The 27,908-nt window shown below is 43.3% G+C and overlaps 1 protein-coding gene across 2 annotated transcripts in view; it reads right to left on the reverse strand.

The window, feature by feature from the left end:
* Positions 1–3,393: 3,393 nt before the first annotated feature.
* Positions 3,394–27,908, reverse strand: part of PKP2 (plakophilin 2) — a 529,412-nt gene continuing 504,897 nt past the window's right edge. Inside the window, exons 12-14 of one of the 2 annotated variants that reach the window (XR_013606919.1) lie at positions 17,419–17,509; positions 4,459–4,716; positions 3,394–4,375 (exon numbers count right to left, since the gene is read on the reverse strand). Coding sequence is in view for 1 of the 2 variants with exons in the window: in XM_078674126.1 (XP_078530252.1) it covers positions 4,648–4,716; positions 17,419–17,509 (160 nt within the window). In the remaining variant the exon portion in view is untranslated. Of the gene's footprint in view, positions 4,717–17,418; positions 17,510–27,908 lie in introns of both variants that reach the window. The other variant, XM_078674126.1, reaches the window with a different exon arrangement.

Genomic DNA, 27,908 nt, shown 5'->3' on the forward strand with positions numbered 1-27,908 from the left:
GGGTGTCTGAAAATGAGGTTGGTATAAGTCCTGTTGGTGTAAAAGTCGTTCTTCAGGTATGGGTATGTTTTTTCTACTGTATAGCAACGGATGTCTCTCTTTACTTTTACATTGGAGCCATTGCCAAGGGTCATAAAGTGGGGACAAGGGTCAGATTAGGTGATTGGAACCAACAGGACCTGGACAGTGGCAATCCTTGTATGGGCATGTGATGACCCCGAAAACTCTTTGGAGCCTCTTGGCTTATGACAGGGAGGAAGAAGACGTCTGAGCTCTATCAGCAGAGTCTAAGTGAATGCCTCCATTTGAGAAGGGTCAGCACCAGGTTCTTGAAAAGCCTCCAGTAGATCTGGCAGCACTAGGCATAGTTCCAGAACAGAGTAGGGGACAGATACTAGGTCATTACACATGCGGGCAGGGTCAGATTCTGAAAATCGAAAGTCAAAGTCAGAATCGAGGCAGGACCTTGAACAGATTACCTGCCCTAAGGTTGAGATCAATGTCAGACAGGAGGAACACCTCTGAATCAGATTAAAGTAAAATCTCTGGAAAGCTGTGCCCTTGACAGACAGAATAAGTGCTCAAATGTATCTTTGGGCCAAGATCTAGACCGACATTGTGTCCTACGGCGTCCACGCTAGTCACCTTGGTCCACTTTAGAAGCACCCTCTGCCCACTGGAGTCAGAAAAGAAAGAAGACTTACCAATAGGGTCCACGGTGGCACAAATCACTGGAATAAGACACTAGGGGCCAGATGTAGGAGGCCATTTACCGGCCGGTAACGGCCGATTTCGGCCATTACCGACCGGTAAATGGGTTTTTGGGATGTAGGGGCATCTTTTTACAGATTCGGTAAATTTACCGAATTGGTAAATTTACTGATTCTGTAAAATACCGAATCGGTAATTTTACCGATTCAGTAAAACCAAGATGTAGGTTGCACTGTTTACAGTGCTACAGGCCTTCAGAATTCGGTATTTTACCACACAATCCTATTGTGTGGTAAAATACCGAATTCAGGTGTGCATGCACATCTGTGCATGCACACCTATGCCATGTGACAGACAAACATGCCCTTAGGGCATGTCTGTGTGCCCCATGGCGCACATGCCTGTTTTTGGGGTGCTAGAGGGTGTCAAAGTGACACCCCCTGCACCCTTGCTGGAATCGGTATTTACCGAATCGGTAAATACCGATTCGGTAATGCCCATTGATTCCTATGGGCTTCAATGCCCATAGGAATCAATGGGCATTACCGAATCGGTATTTACAGAATCGGTAAATACCGAATCTTAACGATTCGGTATTTACCGATTCTGTGTTACCTACATCACCCCCCCTCCATTTTACCACTTCTTAAATACCGAATCGGTAAAATTCGGTATTTAAGAAGTGGTATAATGAAATTACCTACATCTAGCCCCCAGACAGTGACCAACAAGAGTGTCAGGCAGGACCAAAGCACTTCAAAGCTTGAAAATCAGAAGAAAATTCTAGAGAACAGCACATCAGATCAGGGTCGTAGAGCATGGAAAAAAGGGAACTGACATCAGAGTACCGGCCATATATGGCTTCATGACATCACATCTGATCAAATGTCGGAGTCATGCTGAGCCATGGCATTACCTACGATCTTAGGAGAGCCACTACAAAACAGGGGAGCCTGCCAGCTATGGGGACTGTGGGAGCAGGCAAACCCCGCTGAGATATAGCAATGCCACCAGCATGAGTACCCCAACATGTATACATGACGGCAGAATTGTGTTAAACCAGAGCAATGAACCTTGGAACATGAAAGTTGGTGCGGACACTCTGCCACATTCTATTTTTCCTGTGGGGCTTACAGCTGATGCTTCCCTGCTCAAGTGAAGAAACCGCTGCTGCAGCAAAATGTCCTGTTCCAGTCTGGCAACTGGGGAATATTCATAATTAGAAGAGTCTGCAGTTAGAAGCATCCATGAGAAATAACAGGCTCTAGATGCCTTCATAGTCAAAAATATTTTAGTATCATCAATGTTGCTGCTTTAGTGTGCGCTTGTTTATAATACACCTATATTATTCAACATTTATATACATTTTACATAAAATTTAAATGAGTTTCCGGAAGAGCGTAGGGACAATTTCATATCTCTGCTGATCAAATGCAGCTGTGCTTTCTCCTGTCCAGCATTTAAAGCACATTTTCAGAAGCAATTAATATGCCCACCATTTATAGAGAAATTAAAAAGGCTCAATGGTTTAATTAAAGCATAGCTCTGTATAAACTGCTTGCCATTGAATTAATCTTAATTTGAACTAAAGATAGTCTGATCTAATCATCTGATAAACAGGTGTGTCTGGAATTTCATTCATGACGGACGAAGGGACAAGAGTCCTTGGTAGTCAAAAAGGTAAAACTACAGGTAGTACAGCGACTGGAATTACTTTGTACTCAAGTCTGGCATCCGTCATTTCTTTGAGGATATAGGTTTGGGTCACTTTTGGGAGGTTAAAGATACATAGGCTGGAGAAAATGATAACAACTTTTATAATTCTGGTCGTTAACTGGGAAACATATTTTGCGTTCAATTTTTGGTGGGAACGATGGGAATGAAGGCTTGAAGTACAGCAGTCATTACTGGGTCCGGTACTAAACAATTTAAGGGTACTCTGATTATAGGTGTCAAGGGAACACTCATCCCTTGAACAAGTCTTTCGATCACCCGTACTCTGATGCTGATGGGATACAGACACTGGTGAACGGATCAAACGTTGAAGGCTGTTCATCAGTTATTTTATATGTCGAAGTTGTCATCATGAATGAGAGTCAGAGTATGATGGTGGAAGTGCTATTAGGCGCTGATGCTGAAAAGGCTCAACGTTCACATGAGCAGGAGCTGCGTATTTAAGGAAAACAGTGAAGGCAACAATGTTTGCAATGCATTATTAGCAATTTATCGACCTTTCCAGCTGAGTCTCTGAACCCACACTTTGCATTCCGAGCACACAAGTGATAAAGATGGGAACAAACTCAAGTCGGTTATTCCCAATGTTCATGACATTGGCTTTAGATATCGCTTTGAACATGGCATCTTGCGTGAGCGTCCTAGAATGAACATGTATTGCACGTCAGGTTTTTTATGACTTCGTGCGCTTGGGTACTCAAACTTTAGCTGCGGTAGAGCATTGCTGTAACCACAGGACGCGTTAGTAACTCCACCTATTGATAACAATACAAAACATTATTTTGTTCAGCACTTGGGCGAGGAACTCCCTACAGGCTCACTCAGTGAAGCATAACAAGAACTATATTTCACCCATTTTACATCACATTTTTACAAATACAAGAACCGTCCTAATCACAATGTCTCATACATTTTATCTCTGTTTGCAAGCTACAAAGAAAGACACCGTGTTAATAAAATGTTTTATTGCTTCTTTAAAACAGTGGATATGAAATTACATTACAGCAAAATGTCAATTTTATAAAGATGCAGAGAAGAAATCATTACATTACTCGTGCACATTTGTTACACACCAAACACTCCTGCTTGTACTTTTTACTCATCTGTTAATTCGTTATTTTTTTGCTGGGTAGCGAAACAAACTTTCTGGTTAAATATGCAGGCCCCAAAATGTCTACAGCAAGCCACACAGGTATAAAACAACTGCTTTTGTGCCCTGCTTACAAAGCTTAGTGAGACTGCTGCCATAAGGTAAGTTGTGTTAAGGAGCGTAGCGGGAAGTGAAGAGTGGTACAGTTTTGTTATCACTTTCTACAGGAAAATACAATTTCCCAAGCACATTGGCAAAGCGTCTACAGCTGCATCCAGTTATGAGGCCTAAGATGTTGCGCCATCTTGAGTGAGTACATCACTTCAGACCTCTTGTGAGGTGGCTGTATTCCTGCACATGGCTATTCCACACTAGCACTTTCCGCTCAATCCTATTTGGTAGCACGGCCATTCGCATGTAACTGTGATTTAAACATGTGCAGCTTGACTACATTACAGATATTCCATTGCTGCCCTAAATTATACAATCCTTAACATTCACAGCTTTTAAAGCTAGAGTGGCAACACTAATGTAAAGGAACTATGCATCGCTACAGAACGGAGCATAGCAACCAGTGCTACCTTTTTAAAACCTACCTACGCTTGTTGTTGAAGGCCTGGGTGTGCACAGCTAGTTGCCTTCCCATTAGATCTACCTCCCTCTTTCACTTGTGGAGGCAGATAGAGCGCCACCTTTCTTTTGACTGCTTTGAGTGTACAACAAAGGGTTGTTTGACATACATTGGAATGAATAACCAGGGGTGAATTGCAGGGCCTTTTAGTGTTGATGGCGATGCCAATATCACATTAGGCAAACCTGTAATGTTTGTGCTGGGACGCTCTGCGAGGCTGCTGCACCCGGGAGTGGGCTGGAGACCGTAAGGCAGTCTCCGCGGACTAGCAGTAGGGCCTTCTTCAGAAAACAGAGAGAGTTAGTAACAAAGTGCTGTTAGGTAGGAACGCTGGACATTATTTTAAAAGTGCAGATGAACACAGGAAATGCAAAAGGTTTCATCAAGTTTGCTAGTAAAAAAAGTGAGTCTGATAAGAAGCCTTAAAAAGTCTTTGTTGGACACACTGGTGTCCATTTTATGACGCAGAACACATCTTTCCTCAGTCTTTAAGTGAGTTGTAGGCTCTTGATGTCCGGCTGTTGACAAAGTCTGTCTTCTTAAACTGAGCCTGTAGGTAAACACAAATTAGAAAGAAGGATGACTAAAAACGAATGCAACTTTACAACTTCTGCTAACACAGACCACCTCCAGTATCTGGCTTGGTTGGAATGAAACCCTGTCTTTTGAAGGTTTTGCATTTCCATTATACTCGTGATTCCCTTCCACCCTCCATGCTGATAAACACATTGTATGGGTTAAAGAACTCGGGAAGACCTCACACATCATCAAAATGAATCGAAATGGGTGAGAGACTTCACAGCAACTCTGCTGTTAATTACATTATAACGTGGGAAATATGGCAGACAATGCAAGTCACATAAAATGGCATTACGTCTGTGTGATAAAGTTCCAAACAGTCGAATCCCAGACTGGTGAGACCAGAGAGACAAAACTTCAGTTTGGAGTACGTGCACAATGACAAAATGCAAATTTAATTTAAAGCTGGTGAATTTTGCTAAAATGTGCAAGACAACCGGATATCAAATTTAGGGTACAGTGGGACATATGAAACCACACCCATTCGCCTAAAATTTTAATAAAAACATACATTTCCGAAAGGTAAATTATAAATAAAGAAAAGTGGTAAAGGGAGAGCTAGAACAGGGTAAAGAAACAGAAGGGTTGCATTAATCTCTTCCATTTTTGAAATGCAAGAAGCTTTATAACAGCCTAAACCGTATCAGATTTGTTCTCAATAGAGCAATGGATGAGATACCAACCTGCCCTCCTTTGCTTGGTTAAGAGCTAAGACTGATCGTCGCATGATTATTGAATTAAGATATTATCAATGCAGACACTATTTACTTCCATTACGAAGGCAAACAGTAAAATATGCTTATTCCCCGACTGCACACTAGCAGTCCAGAACTAGCAAAACCCTTCCAGTGAAGTGCAAACTCAGAAATATGTGGGTTCGCTAAATGCTGCTATTTCCAGCCAAATTTAAGAAAATAGATGGTGATAAAAGCACATTTTTCACAGCAGCAAAAGAGGCAAGGGTATGGGGCAGATCTAAGGAGAACTGCTGGTGGAGACCAGAATTATCACACAAAGACCTTTTCAAGTAAGCAGATCAAACTAAATATCTGCCAAAAATCACAAACAATCTAATGGCACAAATTATGGCATTTCTCACATTGAACATTTGGACATTGGTAAAGCAATCAAGTAGTATCAGATTTACTGCTCTTTGAGAAGGAGGGCAGTGGATGTGGCCTTTTTGCAAGAGACACAGATGAGGTAGAAGAAGAGAAACTGACAAGTACATGGAAAGGGCAACTAGTTCACATAAGGTACTGTAAATATACAAGTGGGTCCTTATATTGATATCTCCAAGGACACCTTTCGCAGCAAACAAAGCTACTGTCGATGTACTGGGAAGTTAAGTCTTAAAGGAAAGAGAAGCTGAATAGTAGGGATACGAAGCAGATATGGCATGAATTTTGAGCCATGGTTAAATTACTGTTATGTACAGCATGAGTACACACTGGGCACCTTATTTCTGAACCACGGCGGGTGAGGAAAGGCATCAGACAAGCGACACCCTTTGTCCCTTCTACTTGCTTTGGCTATGAATCTGTGGCATGCACGATATGAGAATAAGGCATGCCCGGTTCATATTTGGTTTCTTTGAAATTGTAATGAAAAATCCTCTCTCATGGTTTAGGAGGATTTTAAATTACAATTTTGAAAATGCCACTATTAGAAATGTGTAATTTTTGTGCTTTAGCTATACAATGCCTGCAGCCTGTCTCTGGGTCACATGACTGGGTGTAGCTGACAGTTGAGCTTTGTGTATTCCTCCTAGACTACCACACACATCAAAGGCAGGATGGGAGGGTGGAGATAGGCCCTACTTACACTTGAATAATCAGTGTCCGGCCTCCTCATAAAGGGCGTTATAGCCTCTGTAGTTAGTCTGTAGTCAGGACAGGAAAGGCAGGAAGCCTGTGGACTTCAAAGAGAAACCTCGATTTCAAAGAAGCCTCAGGTATAAATATTGGACCACAGACACTAGCTCTTACATACACTTCTGAACCTGTGAATGCTCTGCCAGGAAGAAGGACTACTGTGCTGCTGAAAGGACTGCCACTCTGCTGGAACACTGCCCTCTTGCATGGGTGAGAAGAACTGCACCTGCATCTGTTGAACCCAGGACTGCAGAATGATTTCAAGGGCTAGTTGGCAGATGTCCTGACAAGAGCCTTAGGGACAGAAGGCTCCCACAACCTTCAACCCAGCATCTGGACTCTGCCCTCGGTGAGCCCCACCAGCCATGTTGTGCCACCCCAGTCCTGGGCCCTTGGAATTGGGCATGAAGGTGCTCTGCCAACCCATCTGTGGATCCAGCAGTACGGACGCATCACCTCTGGTGTGCGCCGTGATCCTGAGCAGAACGGATGCATCCTATTCTGCAAGTATTTCCAGCCACAAGGCTTGAGCATTGACCTCGCAGCCGGCATCAGAGTCGCCACCGTGCATGGCTTACCAGACACAGACCCTTGCATTGTAAATCTTTCATTGAAGGTAGCCTCTATGACTACGCAGGTAGTCACATCGTAGCCTTGTATCTCTTTGGAACTAATGCATTGCCTCCACTGTGCAACACATCCTTGATGCCAAAATTCACATCTCAGGCTCTTGTCAATGGGATTCTTGATGGCCATGCAGGACCTTGCATCACAGCTTCGCTGCTCCTCGGAACTGACGGATCACCTCACTGCACGACACATCCTCATTGTGGGACCTCACAACAATCCCCAACCAGGTTTTAAGGTACTCTTGTTCAGCAGGCCTAACTGGATCCCTGTAGCCCGCACATGCTTCATCGTGGTAGGCCTGAACTTGTGACTCTGTCCCGGTCTGGTGCAACCAGATATCCATGGTTGGTGCTTTGTGCTTCTTGGCACTATTCTCAGGGAACCCTTTAGAATTGCATATGCCAGTTCAACTGATTGGATTGTTGTTGTTTTGGTCTCATTTTATTTATTAAAATGCACTCTATTTTCTAAATTGTGTGGGATTTTTTTCTTGTGTTGCATTTTCACTTCATAAATACTTTACACTTTGCATCTAAGTTATGCCTGACTGCTCTTTACCAAGCCAGCACAGGTTAATTTGGAGTTTTTTTGTGCCTCACCCTGACAAGGATTGTGACTGCTGGTTCATTAGAGGTTACGCCACCCTCAAACAGTAACGCAATTTCTTAAAATAACATATGTATTAAAAATAGGCTGTGGACGAAATTACTGTATTGGACAACATGTGAAGGAGAAGAGATGTTTCAGTGTGAAGAACTATAAACTTGGACGAGCTTATGCTGAAATTAGTGTAGAGAAACTCTGACGATAAACCATCAAAGACTCAGAGAACTACCCACACATAACTACCAAAGAACAGGAAACCACAGCTGAAATTGGCCAAAGCTTGTAAGCCTGAAACTCAGACAACTAGTAATGACAGAGATACAAACTTATGTTTGTCACTGACCAGATAGACAACACAAAATATCAGTTCTGACATGAATCACAAAACTGTAATCCATAGAAAGGTGACCATATGGGAAACACACCTAGATCACTACTGCAGGAAGAACAAGAGCGCTTATGCTGCAGGAACAAAACAGGTTAAAAATATTTTCCCGAACCGTAATAGTTTGTTAAGTTATGTGCATATGATTTAGAAATTGACAAACCAAATTACAATCTTAGGGACATGGCTGAATAAGACTATATTACATTAAAAAAATAAATGGATCAGCACAGATAAATGGTTTAAATGTAAAGAATAAAAATATATATATTTTTTAAACTCCATGTTAATATATAGGCCTTTAATTTATCTCTGGACATGCTTTTATTTTCAAGAAGGGCTTGGGTTGGCTTCTCTAGTAGTGACTTTACCCTTCAATGTGACCACTGTCCCCTGTAGTGCATGACAATTTATAATAAGAAATTAAGTCATTTCTTAATAATTTTCAAGGGTCTCAATCTAGTCCGTTTTTATATGCCAAATCCTTCCATTTGTATGCTAAAGATCCTTTGGTCTAAGGAAATGAGACTTCTCACCCTCTCTCTAGTGTTTCTGGGAGGAGTCCGCCATTCTGAGTGGCCCATTTTATAGGTTTGACTCCGAGACGTGGCCAGTGCGCTCCCCTCAATGCTGATTTGAGTGTGCAGTGCCTTCTATAGGTCTGCTGAGTGTGCTATGTGCTGTTCTCTAGCAACACACAGCCAACTGGTTTCTCATGCTCCTTGGACCCGTTCTCCTCCAAGTTGGGTGTGCATGTTCTCTACTTTGCTCAGATCACTCCACCAACAACCTCTCTCTTCATCCCCGACTAAGGAGTTCACGCTCTGTGGACCTAAACAATGGCAATATCCTCCACCACTCATCTATCCCCCACCCCCATCTTGGCCATGCCAACGATTGTCTCTCTTAAAAGAACACAAACAAAGCCACACTAATGAGGCCAGCCAATAACTCCGACCTGGTCCATGCAAATTCAGTTTTAACCAGATCGTTCAAATGACATGGAAGGCTGCCGATTACTCAGAATCAAACAATCCACGTGACATGTGGGCTGAAAAATATGTTTAATATGGAAATATATTTTAAGGTAGCACTCTACTCAAATCACATGGTTTAAACTTACCTACTTAATTTCCTAATGCCTCCATACGTCTAAGCTAAAATTAGGGCTTTGCCAATGTGACATTGTCTAAGAGCGGTTAATCAGCATGTGTCAGATAATCTATGTTTTCTGCTTGACCTAGAAGCTTTTTCACCCAGACGGTAACCACTTGTGATCTGCTACCACCACACACCCACAGAGCACTAGCTCCGTTGATTTTTTTTTTATTTATAGAAGTTCTTTTGTTCTATAAATTGTATCGATTTTTCATAAGAAATCACATACAAGCATTCCAATATTGCAGAAGCTCTGTGATACATACAGAGACTGTACAACCTAAGAAATCATAAGATATGGAATTGGAGAAACAGATGCTTGGATAAGCTTTGTAAGTAACAGCCATCTTCAAGATAATATACATGAATGCAGACACGGTGATCATGGTAGATGTAGTTGCAGCAACTGGAAACATAACGAAGTAGAACTCTATGGAGCTGTACAAGACAGTGTAATGGAAACTCTGTGTGGCAGAGTGTCTGAGATTGCTATTGTAAGAAAGTATCACAGAGCAACATAGATTATAAAGGGCGGTAGAAGACTGAGGATGGGAAACGGAGTGAAGGGACGTGAAGTGGGATCTCTGAGTATTAAGCTTGAGATAATGTGAGAAAGTGTCAAAGCTCTGAAGATTGATACTAGTAGGTGTATGGGCATCATCTTATCGGATTCCACAAACTTGCCTAGGGATCACTAGACTTCACTAGAGATTTGAGGATAAAACTGGTGTGTAGATTGAGAGCCATGGGCTCCTCTAAAAAATGTAACCCAGGCCTACTATGTGTGAAAGCAGAGATAGATAAACTATTGCCATTCAGACAGGATCACTTTCACATCAAATTACCAGAAGGAGGTCATTGCGAGCCATGTCAATGGTTTTAAGGCCAAGTTAGTCTTTGCGGTCCAGGCACCCAACACCACCATTGGAAAGTCTACATTTATTTAAGTATCAAAAATAGCTGAGAGATGGGTTTGAATTGGAGCCTAGTAGTGATCGAGAAGTGGACATTGAAAGAACATGTGTTGGTAAGAACCAAACACCTTGTCACAATACCAACCGGAGTTCTTCTCTTGCAGATTTAGTTTATGTAGTCTACCTGGGTCCCAGTGTAGTAAGTTCATTGTGAAGAACTTTGGAGGAGAGAAGGAGATATTTTATTGCACAGAGAGAGTTTGCTAATATTCAACTATCAACTATCCTCTGAGATATGGTCAACGACTTCAGAATCAAAGTGGCTAGGCCATTTGACATATAAAATCGTAGACTTTGTTTGGGGGTGATTTGTCAGGGTTTTGTAGATCTTGGAGGCAGCTTTACAATGATTTTCAGGAAAGAATAAAAGTCCAAGTTAGAAAGGTCATACAGTTGTGCTAAGCGTGAGAAGAGCTGTGGAGATTTATTATCCGTGTATAAATCCCTAACTTGATGAATACCCTTAGAGGCCCATATGGTGGGAATGTTCCTAGCAACATCAGCGTATGTTTTGGGATTGTACCAGAATGAGGCTAGTCTAGATTCGTGGGTGGAGTTCGGCTTATGCCTATTTAATATATTTAGTGCAGCCAAGGTATCTGAATAAATAGTCTGAGACTGAGGGGCTTTACATTTTGACATTGTGACTATGGAAGATAGGCATAAGGGAGAGCAAACAGCACGTTCTATTTCTACCCATCGGGGAGGGTTTAGGGAATTTGGGAGAAGCCAGTACCCCTCCTGTGATGCTAGAAATGCTTACTGATAGAGGCTCCAATTTGGGAGACTGCATCCCCCGTAGACAAAACTTTTCCAAAGAGACTTATAGGAAACCTCTCTCTTTTGTTGCTCCACAGAAATTTAGAGCTTAATCGGTCAATCTCCTGAGAGAAGGAGGGAGATAGTTTCATCGGTAGCATAGCAGTAACATAGTTCATGATTGGAGTTATCATCATCTTGAGTGTTTGGAGCTAACCATGTGATATACTTGAGAGACCTGGTTGATAGGTCTTTAACTTTGGAAATAGTCTGAGCTTAGTTTTAATGTATGCTTCAGCTAAATCTTTGCAGAACCAAATTCCTAGGTATTTGAGATGTTTGGGCTGCCACTTAAGACCAGAGTCGCCTACATGTGAGGAAAAGCATATAGGGGTCAGGGGAAAGACCTCGATGTTCTCCTTATATAAAGTGTACCCAGAAACCCTTGAAAACTCGTGGAAAATGTTGGTGATAGTTGCAACTACCTTCTCAATAAGAAAATAAGAATATCATTTGAGTAAGCTGCACTTCTATAAGACCTGGCGCCGAATTTAAGCCCTTTTATTTCAGAGGATGTATTGAGAAGTATAAGTAAGGGATCAATGGAAAGTCAAAATAGGAGCGGGAAAAGGGGGAAGCTCTGTCTTGTACCTTGCTAAAGAAGATAGAGGTGGCACCGTTAATTCTAATATTAGCCTTGGGGTTGGCATAAAGGGCAATAATCATGTTAATAAATGACTTGCTGAGATTATGTGATTCAAGGACTGCTTAAAGAAAAGGTCTGGAGACTTAAATGAACACCTTTTCGGCGTCCAGACTGATCGGCGCTGCCGGAGAGAGAGAGAGACTGTCTTTTTCGATGATATGGCAAAAAGTGCGAGCCTCCCTTTGACAGATCCCGTTTGGGAATTATAAATCAGCTTAGGGATAGACAGGTCCAATCTTTTGGCAAGAATTTTGTCAAAGATTTTTGCTTCAATATTTAATAATGAAATTGGGCGGAATATTTTGTTTCAGAGTGGTCCTTATCCTACTTGGAGATATCGGCAATTGTGGCCTCAGAAGCCCTACCAGTCACCTTGCCAGTGAGCGCAAAGTGATCCAGGGTATTTTTAACATGTGTAATGATCGAGTGTGTAAATATTTTATAAAAGCTGATGGAAAACCCACCCGGACCAGGAGCCTTTCCAAAATGGATCGATTTTATTGCTTTAATAACCTCGCCAGAAGTAAAAGGTGCATTAAGGCGTGAGTGTATTGGACAAAGCTTTTCCTGCTCTGTTACGAAAAATAAGATGTTTAGACGTTTGGGACTGAATAAAAAGATGAGCTCTCTTACTAACAACGGTATTATATATATAGTTTATTTGCTTAATGTCCTTTAGTAAGGATTTGTCACCCAAATGTCTGAAGTCTTCTTCCTTTTGATTTCAATGCCTACGGACTGTAAGGATTCTTTGATGGGCTGTTTTGTTTGCCATATGCTTAATTAATTGACCCCTCGTGACACTTTTAAACATGTCCCAAATTGTCACAGGGGAAGAAACTTTGTTTTAGTTGTCCCTGAAGAAAAATTAAATTTCTTTCCATAGTTCCTCAACGTCTGTCTCATTATTGAGGATAGCGGAGTTTAACCGCCATTTTCTATTTTCTCTTTTAAATAGGTGATTTAGAATGCATAGGGAACTAGAGGCATGGTCTGAGACGAGCATGGGGTGAATTTGCGCATCAGAAGTGACTTTAAGAAGTGAGGCATCTACCAGGAGATAGTCTATATGAGAGAAGGTTGAGTGGGGAGGCGAAAAGAATGTAAAGTCATCACCCCCCTTTCGATTTTGCAATCTCCATGCACCTAGGAGTCGATGTGAAGAGCACAAGATTGATCATCTGTTTCTAGGCCCTGGGGGTTCTGAAACTGAAGGTAGCAAGTCTATACAAAATTGGATCCATTGGCAGGTTAAAATCTTCTCCACAATTAGCTTTGCCTCATGTGGAATTTCCATTTCGTTTTTTATTTATTAAGAGAGAGACAAAATATCAGTTCATCAATGTTGAAAGTGGAAAAAGTCACCACATACAGATCCTGTCGAAACCCAGCCTTTTCTCACCAGTAGCACCTCTTTACAGCCTATCGGCGTTTCTTGCAGTAGGACTAGATCGGCCACTACACTTTTACAATAGTCAAGAATTTTGGACCTCTTTACTGGGTAGTTTGGTCCATTGACACTAAGGGAGATTACATTTAAAGAGGGCCTTGGTAAAGGAGTCTGGTCTCTGATATGTTATCTGGTGTGTTGAGCCCTAGAACAGATATCATGTATATTAGGGAGTATACATTTTGTAGTATCATCATCCCACCTGATCGGGAGTTAGGAAAGAGCAGGGCTGGGAGGAAACCCGGGGGAAAAAACGAAATGCCATGTAAGGTACCACCGTGCCCGGGTTATGCGAATCACTGCTATGGACCCTACCCACCAGGGTAAGTCTGTAAGAGACAGAATGTACGAGTAACCGTAGTGAAGCATGAGAGAGGCAGGGCGAAACCGGCAACATGAGCAGGATGGATGTAGAGTACAAGAGCAGAAAAGTTAGTAAGCGTATGAATGTGGAAAGTGGGAATTAGTTCTAGTCTTGTGAAAAAGAGCAATATGGCCATATAGTTGAACATAATAAAAAGCAACAGAAGAAAACCTAACTTGAACAGGCCCCAATCAGATCTGGAATACTGCATGAAACAAACTGACTGTAAGCGCCATGGAAACAAACATTAGACATCATACCAGGCATCGTAGACGGAGAAACGGCAGATATGATAAGACATGATATGGTATGATATGAAAGAAGAACAACAAAGTCTATATTGGAGATCAACTGAAATAGCCTCACCACATCCAGCAATGTTAGTTAAAGTTGTCATAATAACATTATGGATGTTAATGAGTGGAACTGCTACTTTTGGGGTGAGTGAGCTTAGTTCATTACTAAGCTTGCAAAACCAAGCATGTGCTGCCCAACCCTTAGTCAAAAATTCAAGCATCCCTGTACACTCAAATGTAAGGAAGTGATCTGAGGGTCAGAAGATGAGAGACCTATTTAGCGGTCATCCCAAGGCGTTGAGAGTGTTCATAGACTACCACAGCAGTCACAAACAAAAATTAGAACCAAATTAGAACAGTTCAAATATCATTCCTACTTTACTGACCTTAGTGTAGGACAGTTTGTAAACCAAAGAAGTCCACATCGTCTCAAAGAAACATCGGGAAATATCACAACAAAGTAGGAGGAGTAGGAGGAATGTCTAAGGAATTAATGAAGACCATCTACGAGACTATAAGTACAAGTTCCTAGAGACCATGCTGATATTAATGTAACACCTCCGACAGCAGCACCAACCATAATACAAGCAGACCAAGCAGGAAAAGGATATCCCTCCTTAGCAGGGAGAAAAGGAAGTGCAAAGGAGGTGACAATGCAATACTGGAGTTGTCTAAGGTTGTCAGGCAGAAGGCAGACTGGTTGCAGTATCCAAAGGACAGTCCGAGTCCATTCGCGACTCCAATTTCTTATCCAGAAAGGACAAAACGTCCGCAGGTTCTGAAAAGAATCTCAGTGATTAAACGAGAAAAGGAACTTTGAAAAGCCCGAAAAAGAAGGGGATCTCCATGGCAGTCAGTCTTTGTCGAGGGCCACAAAACCTTTACGACAGATAAAGGTGTCCCTCGCACAGTCCTGAGATTGAGATTTTATGATCCTGCCATTTAATCATTTTGATCCTCCTCATTTGTACGAGGATTTGTCCTGTGTGTTGATGATGTAGTGGTTTGAAGAGGAGATGTCTCAAAGTGGAGATGTTTGTTGGTCTTAAGGGTGGCACCCTAAAGGCTTGTTCGATCTCAAAGTCTTTGGAAAAGGAGAGTTGAAGAACATCTGGGATTGATGTAATTAAGAAGTTGGCCACAGAATCAGCTGAGGTTTCAATACCCTCTGGGAGAACAAAAATACAAAGATTGATACTCAGGCTGCAGTCCTCCTGGTCTCCAAGATTTCTTCTCAGAGTGGATAGGGAGCACTCAAGGCATTGTACCTGTTTGGCTCGGACAATGGTGAAGTCCTCAACAGTACTTATTATTGTCTCTGAATTAGATATTCTTATTGTGAGGTATTGGCAAAGCCTGGCTACATCTACCTGGAGCAGATCTGTTGGTCTTGGTGCTCAACGCAATGTCATGTACCAAGTTCAGTTTCAGTAGAATAGCCTCCAGGGTAGAGGAGGAATCAGGGCTCCCTTTCATAGGTGACTCAAGGATCAGTGATGAGTGTTTGGTGGGCTTTAAGGCCACCTTGGAATCTCTCTTGTTAATGTGCCCTTCCTGAGTTCCACCATCCTGTGGTATTGGGGTGTAGAGGCCTTCTAGAAAAAACAGATAGGCAGAGCTATGATTGAGCTGAGTGAGGTCCCTTTAGTCCCACACCACCCACCTAGCAGCAAACCAGGTACAATGCAGACGAAGGTGTTACCTCACCTTCAGGCAAAATGTCACTGCACCATCGAGTGTAGTCAAAGACGTTTGTGTTGGGAAAGCTCCCTTTATTTCCTTCCCCTTAGCCCACAGGATATGGGTGGGTATGCGCCCTCCAACAGTGAGTAATTCACAAGATAGCCAGAAAGGTGATAAGCGTAAGGACCAGAGACTGTCAAGGTGGTGGGTGGATGTACGGAGCCTTGGTGGGCAGAACGTGTTGACCTGGACCTATAAAACAACCCCAGTTCCAGGCTTGGATACGTCAAATGTACCGAATTCATGTAGTTGCCGTCACCCTGTGGCTATTCTGACAGCCCTTCTGTGAGGCAAAAGGGGAAAGCCGGACTCCTTCAATCGACTATGTGGTAGTAATATGACAAGAGAAAGCAAATCTGGTAGTGAGACAGGGAGAAAGTGCAACTAATTTGGCCCGCAGTACATACTGCGGATCAGACCAGGTGTCTCAGGTATGCATCATCACTATCTTAGGTATCAGGTATGTTAGTGCCTAACGTGTAGAGTCACCATTTGAATAGATATCCTGGGCAAATTAAGGAGAGTCCGGAGATTATTAGGCGCACACTACCCAGCAGCCATAGATTTTGGAGGGTGATGCAAATGATCCCAGGTCAGAAGCAGGCATGAGCCGTGGCGCCGTACCTGAGGGCCTCAAGGTCAGGCAAGGAGAGACTGGCAGTAAAATGCCACTTGCCTGGATGCCTGTGGTCAAATGCGGTCTAGGCTATGTACTGCTGTACCATTTGGGATCCACAAGATATTCCTCACATCAGTCCCCTCACATTGCTCAGTAAGTCGGAGGGGCACTGAGGAGACACCAGGACGCCACCATTTTGGCACTCAGATAATTTTATAACACCCAGTCACGTGAATTGACACAAAGTCACTCAGTCACTGGAGTTGCCAGCAACACTTGCACATAGTGGTCCTCAGGCATGTCAGGCTCTCCCCCTAGATTAACACCCATTTTGCTGCATAAGCATGCTTGGGACCTCGGGCAGAGCTGGGAAAAACTGGTCGAGAAATGTCACAAATATGACCACCTTGATTCAAGCGCTTTCACCAGCGTTCACCACAAAATATTAATTGGCCGCAGGGTTAGAGATGAATAAGGTTTGTTCGCTGATCCATTAGAGTCCCACACGTATCCTCACATTGGTTGCCAAGCCATGCCCCCTCAGCTCTGTTGACTTCTAACCACAAAGTCAAGACTTGGCTTAATGATCACTTCTCTTGCAGCAGCTGAAAATAGCACCCAATGCAGCACAGCTGATGCCCTGCTGCTTCTGAACTCAAGCCACTCTTGGGTTCCTTCATTTTTAGTCCATGGTCAGACAACTACTGCTTTCAAAATTAAAGCTTCTTCCCTGCAGTATGAGAGGCCGCTCACCCAGATGGACGGGAAGCTGGTGCGTCATGGCGGCACATGTTGCCAAAAGCATGAGGCTGTTCACCACAGCGCCCTTATAGGCAACATGCATCAGTAAAAGAAGCCTGGCATCACTAGTTATATGTCAAGAAATTATTAAACGTGGAAATGGCATTTTTTCTTGCGACTATCTGTAATGACATCTCAGTCATTGTAATAAAAAGGAATTCACATGTCTTCAGAGGGAAATTAATCTTCGAAATATTGTGTTACATTACCAGCAAGCTCTGAAATTGCAATGAAAGCCGGACATGTTAGTAATATATTTCAGAACAATCATAAGGTACATTCACTGACTTAAGTGCACACCTTCTTACCTTTTTATAGGCACTATGAAGTTCACTGTGATGCCACATAGAGTAAAGGACAACTAAAGCTGCTTTTCCAGCTTTCGTTGATAGAGTTCCCCTACAACAGAAATAACCATTCTTAATATCTATTAAGACATTTAACAGTGTATTAAAAAACATTACTTCCCCAATGAAATAATCAAATAAAAAAATAGGCACTATGAAGTTCACTGTGATGCCACATAGAGTAAAGGACAACTAAAGCTGCTTTTCCAGCTTTCGTTGATAGAGTTCCCCTACAACAGAAATAACCATTCTTAATATCTATTAAGACATTTAACAGTGTATTAAAAAACATTACTTCCCCAATGAAATAATCAAATAAAAAAACAGCAGACCTATGAATCGTTCCTAAATTAAGGTGTCTATTCTTGGATGCAAGTGTGCAATGACAATGCTGCACAGCCAAATAGCCCAGAGATTTGTGTGCAACCAAAAGAGGGCGTTTTTAAGGGCGTCTGACAAATTCTAGCCTAATACTGTTTTAGAAATGCAGTCTAAATAGGGCTTTATGTAAAAGGTGGACTCCTCTGCAGTGCAGTGCCATAGTGATGGGGCCTCGAAGGCTCGGCCTGCTTAAGAACTGTCAGTTGGTGGTAATTTGCGATTTCTTATGCCAAATCTGCACAACTTAGGTGGTTTCTACATCGCATTTAAGGAATCCCAATTTGCGATTCCTTAAATTTAATTGCAAAATAGGGAATCGCAATTTTGCGAATCTCTAATTTGTGATGCCCTTTTGGGATGATACATCCCAAAAGGCCTTTTCCTGTTTGCAAACGGGCCAATCCTGAGAATCGGGCCGTTTGCGAACGGGAAAAGGGCTTGATACATATGCCCCTAAATGCTTTACCCACCAAGACCCAAAATCCACCAGTCTTAACCCCGTTGAGGAACAGAGTGAGCTGAATATTGCTTTTTACTTAGTCTAGGAAAGCGCAAGCAGTCGATTGGGAGGCGTCAAATTGCCAGGGTTTCTTCTACAACTGTCCCTTCAACAGAGAAACATATCAAAGCATCAGAGGATGATGCTTATCTACTGGGGTCTATCAGTCTCCGAAGACCTCAAAGAGAACAGCCTGCCAAGTTTCAATCTATCCCAACATTTGTGCTATGGCTATCAGGGCAGTGCAGTCAGCTGGAGGAAGAGATCTCAATTTCCACACCACAACTCGGCATACTGCTACCTAGTAGATATCTTCCAGGTCACTGTCATCTACTGATGAGGGTCACATTAAGAGCCACACTACTTTCTGCTTGTCATTTGTGAGGTTACCACCCACTACCCTGGTGTGAGATGTAGGCTTTGCTCCAGACTCTGTATGCCCTGGGTTTCCCTCAGCTTTACCTAAGTGAAATGGGCAGCTTTTATATTTCTCTAATATACTCGGATAAAGCAGTGGTTCATTTAGAAAACCTTTTTGGCAGAATCTGTTCTGCTCCTGTTTGCCAGCAGTTGACTGTATATTAGCGGACTTTTTTTCAGTACATAAATACATTTCACAAAACAATGAAGACACCACTCACCCATACACAACATTTCACTGGAAAACACACAGTTACTCTCTACAGACTACATTTGTGTGAACTTTGCATAAAACAGAAAAAGAGCTGATCATTTATTTACATGTAAAGTTGATTCCACATAAATATCTCCTAGGAAAGTGACCCACCCAAAGTGGTCAGTGCCGTATGTGGAGGTCAGTGGTGGTTTTTAATGAGATGGGACACTCATACAAAGTAATTTAGTACCAGCAAAATGCAAGAGCTGTAATGTATTTTGGCACAGGAGTGTGTGCTCGGAGGAGTTACTTATAGACTCTCCCATCCCCGACGGATTGTGATCTGGATGCACAGTGATGCTTAAATTATGTGAAACCTATGCAGTCTCAAACAATCATGAAGTGTTAAAGAGAAATATGTGTTGCTGTCAGCAGAACATTTATACAATGAAAAATGGTATAAAGGAAACAATACAAAATAATGTACGAGTAGAGCACATTTAATTACCATCTACACAGTTATTATTATTCTAAAAGAATGTATCAAAATCTATTTGTAGCACACACAAACAATAGCACCTAATCAATGAGGAAGACAACAAATGACATATCACAATATTCTATACATCAACAAAAAACAAACAAAAATACATATCACAATAACCCTAGAAAATTATTCTCACTAGTGTCCCCCTATACGTTTGGGCAAACCACTTAGAGGTAGTCGGAGTGAAACACCTAAGGCTTGTAGACTAGTTGACCTAGCTCTAGTGTAACACTACACAATTCAACAGATCAATATAGTTCCCATGACTCCTCCTAAGAAGCGTCGACGTGACCACGTTTCAGCCTGTTCTTCTTAGGCCTCCTCAGGACAGGGGTTATACATTCCTATTCCAAAAGGCCGGGATACAGGGTTGTAAAACAACGCATATATGTTTCAGCACTCAGGATACAATTACCTCCCTCTCTGTGAGATGGAGCAGCACTTTGGCGGCCGTGGGTAACAGAGGCAAAGCGAGGAGATTTGGGCATACCCCTGTTGATTATGGTCGGCTGTCAGCAGAACTGGCAATGTTACAAAGTATGGTTGATTTATTATGAGCATGTCATTAGATTATTGACAGCTGATAATGGAACAAGTAATGTTTCGTGGACAATAATTGGTCATATCCACCAGTCTATCTCCCTGTCGGGGTTCCATCTGGCCACAAGCCCAGCAATAGGATGAAAAGGAACTTGGCTAACAGAGTACTGTAAGAAATTAGCCAAGCTGGAGCAATTCAGTAGAAGCCTGGGCAGAATTATTTATATTTCTCATCAATTATCAAATGGGGCCGCAAATCATATCGCTATATTTTCCACAAAAGTAAGGATGGTTTGGTGAATTATTTTTTCAGTTGTATATGGTATTTTTGCAGTTTCACCCACGTCAGTTGTAGCTACAATTCTCCAGCATAGTTATCCTTCATTGACTGATGTTTGTGAATCGCACGCTGGAAATATTCCTGGTCATCGGTCTCTGGAAACGTGCTCCCAGCCCGATGAGGGAAAATAATTCAGGCCCCTGAACCAATAAAACATACAATGCTGGATCAAAAGGTTAGGTCGCTGTGACTACATTTCTCTACTGTTGCCAGCCACAACAGTCTAATATATAGTTGGTTAAGAGTAAATCACCCCAAGAGAACATCCACATGAAGTTATATTGAAACGTTGCCCTACACCAAGGGTACACGCATGACAAAATTTCTGATGCCATCAATCTCTACACCCATATCGCAATGCTCCAGCTCATATAGCTGATAAATATTTTGAAACCTCAATGTACAGCGAGCTAAGCTGTAGATCAACAGCATGTCTGATGTACACCAATATTGTTCATTAGACACACCTCCTGCACCATCATAATTACAACATGGCTCCAAGGAATATTGCTGCTGAAGCATCTGCTAACTCAATGGAACAGCCATTCAAGCTATTCCGACATCTACTGTCTCTCAACAATCCAAGTATCAACCAAACAGAGACGAGAACATAAACCTACCACACACGCAAACACAATGACATCAAAGACACATCCTGGGCACACGATGTCTTGAAACAAACACCTGAAGCATACAGATGTATACCCATACACTCCAGCATAAGTAAATACATGGGAATACCCTCTGGCCCATGTATCAATGCATATAATACTTCTGACAAATTCATCACTAAACAACTTCACTTTTCTTGGCCAATATAAATTATAACTCACCTGCCAACAATATAAAACACCACTTAATACATTATCCAAAGTGAATATGCTACTTACCAGTATGCATCTGTTCTTGGCATGTAGGGCTGCTGACATTCATATCTATAGCATAGATCGCCGCCTAGTGTTGGGTCCGGATGATTGCACATTGTTGTCCTGGAAGAGTCTTCGAAGTATCACGAGATAGGTGGCTCCTCCCCTGGACTACAGTGCGCATGGGCATCGACTCCATCCCCAGATTGTTTTTAGCCATTGTGGCAAAGATGGAGTGTAACAGTGTAAGCGATGGCCATGCTTAAGAGTGAATGCAAGAAAAGTCTGCAGCCGCTACGGGCGCCGGGGAGGAGGGCGGGCGATATGAATGTCAGCAGCCCTACATGCCAAGAACAGATGCATACTGGTAAGTAGCATATTCAGTTCGAGGCATGTGGCTGCTGAATTCATATCTATAGCATAGAATACATAGCAGTCCCTCCATTAACGGCGGCCGCCCGTGCCAGCTGCAGAAGTCTGAAAAAGTGTTTTAAGAACAGCCTGTCCTACAGCTGCCTGCTGTTTGGAATGCACATCTACACAGTAATGTTTAGTAAACGTATGTGGTGTAGACCATGTGGCTGCTCTACAAATGTCTTCCAAAGGAATATTACCTAGGAATGCCATGGATGCCCCCAACCTGCGTGTGGAGTGTGCCCTGGGGGGACCGTTAAAGTGCACTTAGCTTTCTGATAGCAAATCTGAATACATTTAACGATCCACCTGGCTATTCCTGCTTTGGAAATGGGGTTGCCTTTGTGCTGGGCTGAGAAGGCAACAAAGAGTTGTTGTGTCTTTCTAAAATTTTTGGTCCTGTCAATGTAGTACATTAACGCCCTTTTGACATCAAGAGTGTGGAGCATTCGTTCAGCCACTGATTCAGGGTTTGGAAAGAATGCGGGCAGTTCGATGGTTTGATTGATGTGAAACTGCGACACCACCTTAGGAAGAAACTTGGGGTTAGTGCGCAGCACCACCCTGTTGGAATGAATTTGTATAAATGGCTCTTGAATTGTGAGCGCTTGCAGCTCACTAACACGTCTGAGAGACGTGATGGCAATGAGAAAAGCCACTTTCCATGTCAAGAACTGAATTTCACATGAGTGTAGTGTTGTATAGCTCCTATATATCCATATTTCGTGTTAAGTTAGCATAGGTACATTTCAGATTTAAACGCCATTTTTCCTTTCTTGCAACTTCTGCACACGACCCTCATTTGTTGACTTAGCTTTCAACCTAGTAGTTTGCCGTGGTGAATGTGAGAATAATATGTTATTGCTCTGATATCTGCTTTGTTTAATAAAACATGTCTGCACGGAGAGTGCTGAAGTTTCAGGAGCAACACGATATGGAATTGTTATGAGGTCTGATCTCCACGCCTTCATAGTCATAACACAAGTGCAGCCTTTGCCAACTTGGGCTTGAGGCGGGATTGATATTGCTTTGCAGGAGAATAGTTAACACACACTTGATGCGGTGCACATGCAGAGAGAGCTGGTGTATGCTGATGTGATTCCTTCATGCTAGGACACTAAGGTATGGGCCCGCCCTAAAACAACCCAAAGAGACCTTCTTAGATAATAATATAATATATGTGTTAGGGAGGGTGAGATATAAGTGTTGTTAACTCTTATTCATTACAGCATGTTAACATGCTGTCACCATTCGCTTTTTATGTCTTAGTAACTATGCTGATAATTTTGCTACTGATAATAAGTATACTTGTATTATCAAAGATACTGCGCCTGAGAAGACGGCATTAGTAAATAAACATTTCAAATGCACATGTGTCTTCTTTACTCCATGTTCTGGTTTGTAATGATAATATAACGAAAGAGTGTTCATGAGTCCCACGTACCCTGAGGTACTGTAAGTTCATGTTCTGGTTTGTCTAAACATTGGGTGTTTGATATGTCCAATGAGACACTGTAGCTAGCTCGGTAAGGGGTGAGTTGGTTGCTAAGGTAAGTTTTGGGACACCCTAATTTGCCGAGGTTCCACTCCTCTGTGCACAGTTCTGTGTGAGTACAGAAACCCTGCAACATGGCGCCCAACGGTTTCGGTGGTCTTATATCATGACACTCGAGTAGTTTATCGTTCATGCCTTAACCCCTTCACGTCCGTTTCCGGAAAACGGGGTGTCGGTGAAACCTACCTATTTTTTGAAATAGGTCTTTATTCAAGCTTGATTCTTTCTTAAACGGTTTCTTTGAATTACTACCCAGTTGTGCTACAAAGTATTCTTTGTGTTTTCTTATTTCCAATTCTGTAATGGCGGCAGCGGTGGCTATTGCGCAGCATAGTCGCGTAGCGGTACGCAACCATCTTCAGACGTACCAAGTCCCAGTAGATGGGATGGCTGTGATTTTCGTGGTATGTGCAGATCCGGCGTTTCCTTACGAGTTGTTTTACTCTTGGGTTACGTTTCCGGCTGTGGACGCTAATTCTGGTTTGTTCCACTCCTACACCGCCTCGGATGTCCCAGCTGAATATACGCCGTACAGGGCATTGGAAATACCTATTGATCATTGGCAGCATCGAGTTTGGTTTGATGGCGCCCTCCCCCACTCTATGTCCCCTGCGGGTTAGGTCCACTCTCAATTCCAGGTACTAATTGGCCTGCGTTGGGTGGCTTTACCCCGCACCCGAATCACGGGGCTTGCACCCTGGCTGAAATTCGCAGGCTGCATGTAGTTTCCATTTCCGTGATTCGTGCTTTAGTGCAATACATTGGTCGACATCTTCCTGGTGGTCCCCAGGGGGGTGCGGCCGCTCCCATGGAACGAGGCGGTATGCGTCTCAATCCAGTGATGGTAAATTCGGTTTTTGGTGCGCGTCCTGTTGACAACGATGACTTCCCATTCTGGCTAGCAGAGAAGTTTGATCAACTGGAGGCGGTTTTTCCGAATTCTACTCCTGCTGATAAACATAGAATGTTAACGATTACTCTACCGAAGGATATTACTCCTGAACTTGCTGACTGTGACAGCTGGGGAAAAACATTTGCGGCAGTTTATACAAGGTGCTTCGGCACCCCGTCTATGACTGCCCTGCCTGAAATCGTTAGACGTGTTCAGAATGATCACGGTCCAGAGGCAGCGGTTGAATTGGGTATGCGCCTGTGTGGTTCTTTTGAGATTGTAAGTGATCTCATTCTCTCCAATGTTAAAGGAGATGCAGTTAACTTTCAGGTGTCGAATGCTTTGGCTGCTCTGCCCGATGCCGACAAACCCCGCCAGTTAGCAAAAATTGTGGTGGCCGCTTATAAAACGATTGGCCGCACAAGTAGGGGTCTGAAATATTTTCCAGTGAAGGAGAAAAAACAACCACAGGGACAATCTGCAGTGACAGATGCCCAGCCCAAGTCCAAGAAACAAAATTGGCCTAAAAAACAGACACAGGGGAAGCAGACAACGCAGACTCAGGGTACTTTTCCTGCAATACAAGCTCCTGCGCCACCCGAAAAAGTTTATGATTTGCGCGACCGCGCGATGATTAAATCGCCTGATCGTTTTCAGGGTTCTGATCAACGCTCTCCTCGTTCCTTTCAGGACACATCGGCCCCGAAGACCGGTGGAGGAGGGGGTGGACGTGGACGTGGTGGCCAACAAGGACGTGGCCAGTCCCGCCAGACGGACGGCGCAGTGAAGCAGGAGGATTCTACGCCTAGGCGTCCGCAGTTTGCGAAAAAGAAAGTCGCAGCCTTAACAGCGCATCGATATGCCACAGATAGTGAGAACGCGGCTTCGGAATCTGACGTGGGCTCTGACCTTGCTGGACAGCGCGGCGGAGATAACCATAGTCAGAGAGGCGCTGCGTCCACTACTGAGGGTGACAGCGACTGATGTCTACGTTGTGATAGAAACAGCGGATACGAGACTTGCTCCCCCTGAAAGACTATATGAAATTGTCCTGTTAATTGAAGGTGACATACAGCGTACCGTTAAAGGTGTATTTTGGGAGAATCTGTCTTCTACATATGATATTTTACTATCGGAGGCTGACTGGCCCCCACCTTTTGTGCTCGCGGCGCCGCGAGGGGAGGAGGTAATCCTACCCAGTTTCGCGAACACTGTCTCGAAAGAGCATGCGCAGCATTTTGCAGAAGAGTGGGCTCGGGCTCTCGCGCCGGCTCTGTACCGTAACCAATGTGGTTGGGATAAATTGTCGCCTTGCCACGAAATTCCGTTGCGGTCTCAGCCGCAGCCTCAACCTCAATATCCCATTCGGCGTGAAGCAAAATCTTCCGTCGCGGAAATCCTTGAACAATTGGAATATCAGGGAGTTATTGAAACGTGTGTGTCACCGATGAATAATCCCCTTTTTACTGTGAATAAACCTGACGGATCATATCGTTTGGTTTTGGATTACCGGCATTTAAACTCGCATTGCCGTAGCTGTGCAGTACAGAATACACACGGCTCTGCCCTAGTGGATAGTCTCGTGCGTAAGCGTTTCAAGACAACGCTTGACATATCCAATGGTTTTTATGCCCACAGATTGGACAGCTTTAGCTCCCAATGGACCAGTTTTACAAGCGCTGGAGTCCAAAAGCAATTCCGGCGTCTTCCAATGGGCTACAAGAATAGTCCTGGTGTTTTTACCGCTCGAATTGTCTCTATTCTGGAGGCACTCGACCCTGATGCTTTTTCATATGTGGATGACATATATCTCACAGACGACGATATTTGGGAGCATCTGTGTCGAGTAAATTCTCTTGTTTGCAACTTCGCAGACATGGGTTACAAATTCAACTTTGCAAAATCGCACATTGCTGAACACACAGTGTTGTTTTTGGGCTATGAGCTCAACAATGAAGGTAGAGGTTTGGCTCCTCACTTCTTGGAGAAGTGCGCACATTTGCGCGCACCAACAACTCTGAAAAAATTACAATCCTTACTGGGCTTTTTGAATTTCGGCAGAACTTACATTCCGGAATATGCCCAGCGTATCAAGCCTTTGTATGCTTTGATACAACCAACTTTCTCAAAATCTTGCTGGCTGCCTGAGCATTCAGCCATTTTGCAATCCTTGCAGGCTGATCTGCTCGCTTCTAAATATTTACTGACTCGTGATAACCACACCAACCTGGTCATAAGAATAATTCCTGGGACGGTGGGTTTCACTTACCTCACTTTTAATGAAGGTGACACAGTACCTATTGCTTACAAGTCACACTTGTACACCTCGGCTGAGATGCGGTTTCCCACCATAGAAAAGGTTTTAACTGCTGTACAGATGGCTATTCTAAAAGAACGAGCTCTGTCACAGGGGAAACGCATGCTAGTGGTAACACCCTGTCCTCATTTGGAGGCAGTCACGAAAGCCAGTGTACCAAATTCAAAAGCTTTGCACCCTCGGTGGATTCAGTGGGCTGCGTCATTGTCATCCTCGGATGTCATGTTTATTTTTGACGCTTCCTTACGGTCGCAGGAGTTCTTGCAGTATGAATTCGTTCACCCTGCTCCTCTGGCGATGCGACCTTTGGAGGACTTCCATTGCATCATTTACACTGATGGGTCGGCGCAGGTTGCGCATGGCTCTAAACATGCCTACGTTTCCGCTTGCGCCATTGTGGTCGGTGCTATGTTGAATGATGAGTTCATTTCCAGGGAAGTGCACACGATGCCCCTGGGAGATTGCACCGCACAATTGGCAGAGCTTCGTGCTCTATTACTAGCGTTAGAGTACGCAGATCCAAGTGTTACTACTCTAATTGTAAGTGATTCTTACTACTGTGTCCAGTCTTACAATGAAAACTTGTTCTTTTGGATTCAAAATGATTTTCATGATTCCAAGGGTAGCACAATAAAACATAAAAAGATCTGGGTTCGAGTGGCAGAGCTTAAGGCTGTGTTGCCACTCGTTTATGTGATTCATACTCTCGGTCATCAGCGCGTGGGAGTTCACGCTGTTGGCAACTCGCTTGCTGATGAAGCAGCGAAATCAGCAGTATCTACATACTTAGTTGCAGCAGTTACTAGGTCGAAAACCAAGATTGATAGCGACATCTTGGCAGCGATTGCTGCCTCTGAGAAGGGAAGTAAACATCCTTCGGGATTCCCTTCGAAGTATAATTACCACTTAAGTCCCGAAAAGGTTCCTTTTGTGACAATTCCCGATGTTGGGGAACGGCTGATTCCCAACTCGGATCGCAGAACAGACTTGATTACAGCGGCTCATGAAGGTGTGGCGTCTGCGCATGCGGGCGTCTCAGCCACTGTAACGCAACTACAACAACGTTTCTGGTGGCGGGGACTGTACAAACAGACGCGTGATTATGTCCTTCTTTGTGACATATGCCAGCAGATTAAACCTTCAACTGCTACGCGTCCGCCTCAGACTCAGTTGTACATTTCTAATAAACCACTAGGCTGTGTTTATTTAGATCACTGCGGTCCATTTTCATCTGATACTGCGTATAAATACATCTTAGTAGCAGTTGACTCATGCACACGCTTTGTGTGGTTATGGCCTCATCGCAGCGCTGATTCCCGGACTGTCATCAGAGATTTGCGTATCTTTATAGGGATTTTTGCCTGTGGTACCTTCCATTCGGATCAGGGTCCGGCTTTCGCCTCTAAGGCGTATAAGGATGCCATGACTTCGATGGGGGTCCAAGTCAAGTTTTCGTCACCCTACAGACCCGAGGGTAATAGTGT

Source organism: Lissotriton helveticus, chromosome 1_1 (genome assembly GCF_964261635.1).
Source record: "Lissotriton helveticus chromosome 1_1, aLisHel1.1, whole genome shotgun sequence".
NCBI lineage: Eukaryota > Metazoa > Chordata > Amphibia > Caudata > Salamandridae > Lissotriton > Lissotriton helveticus.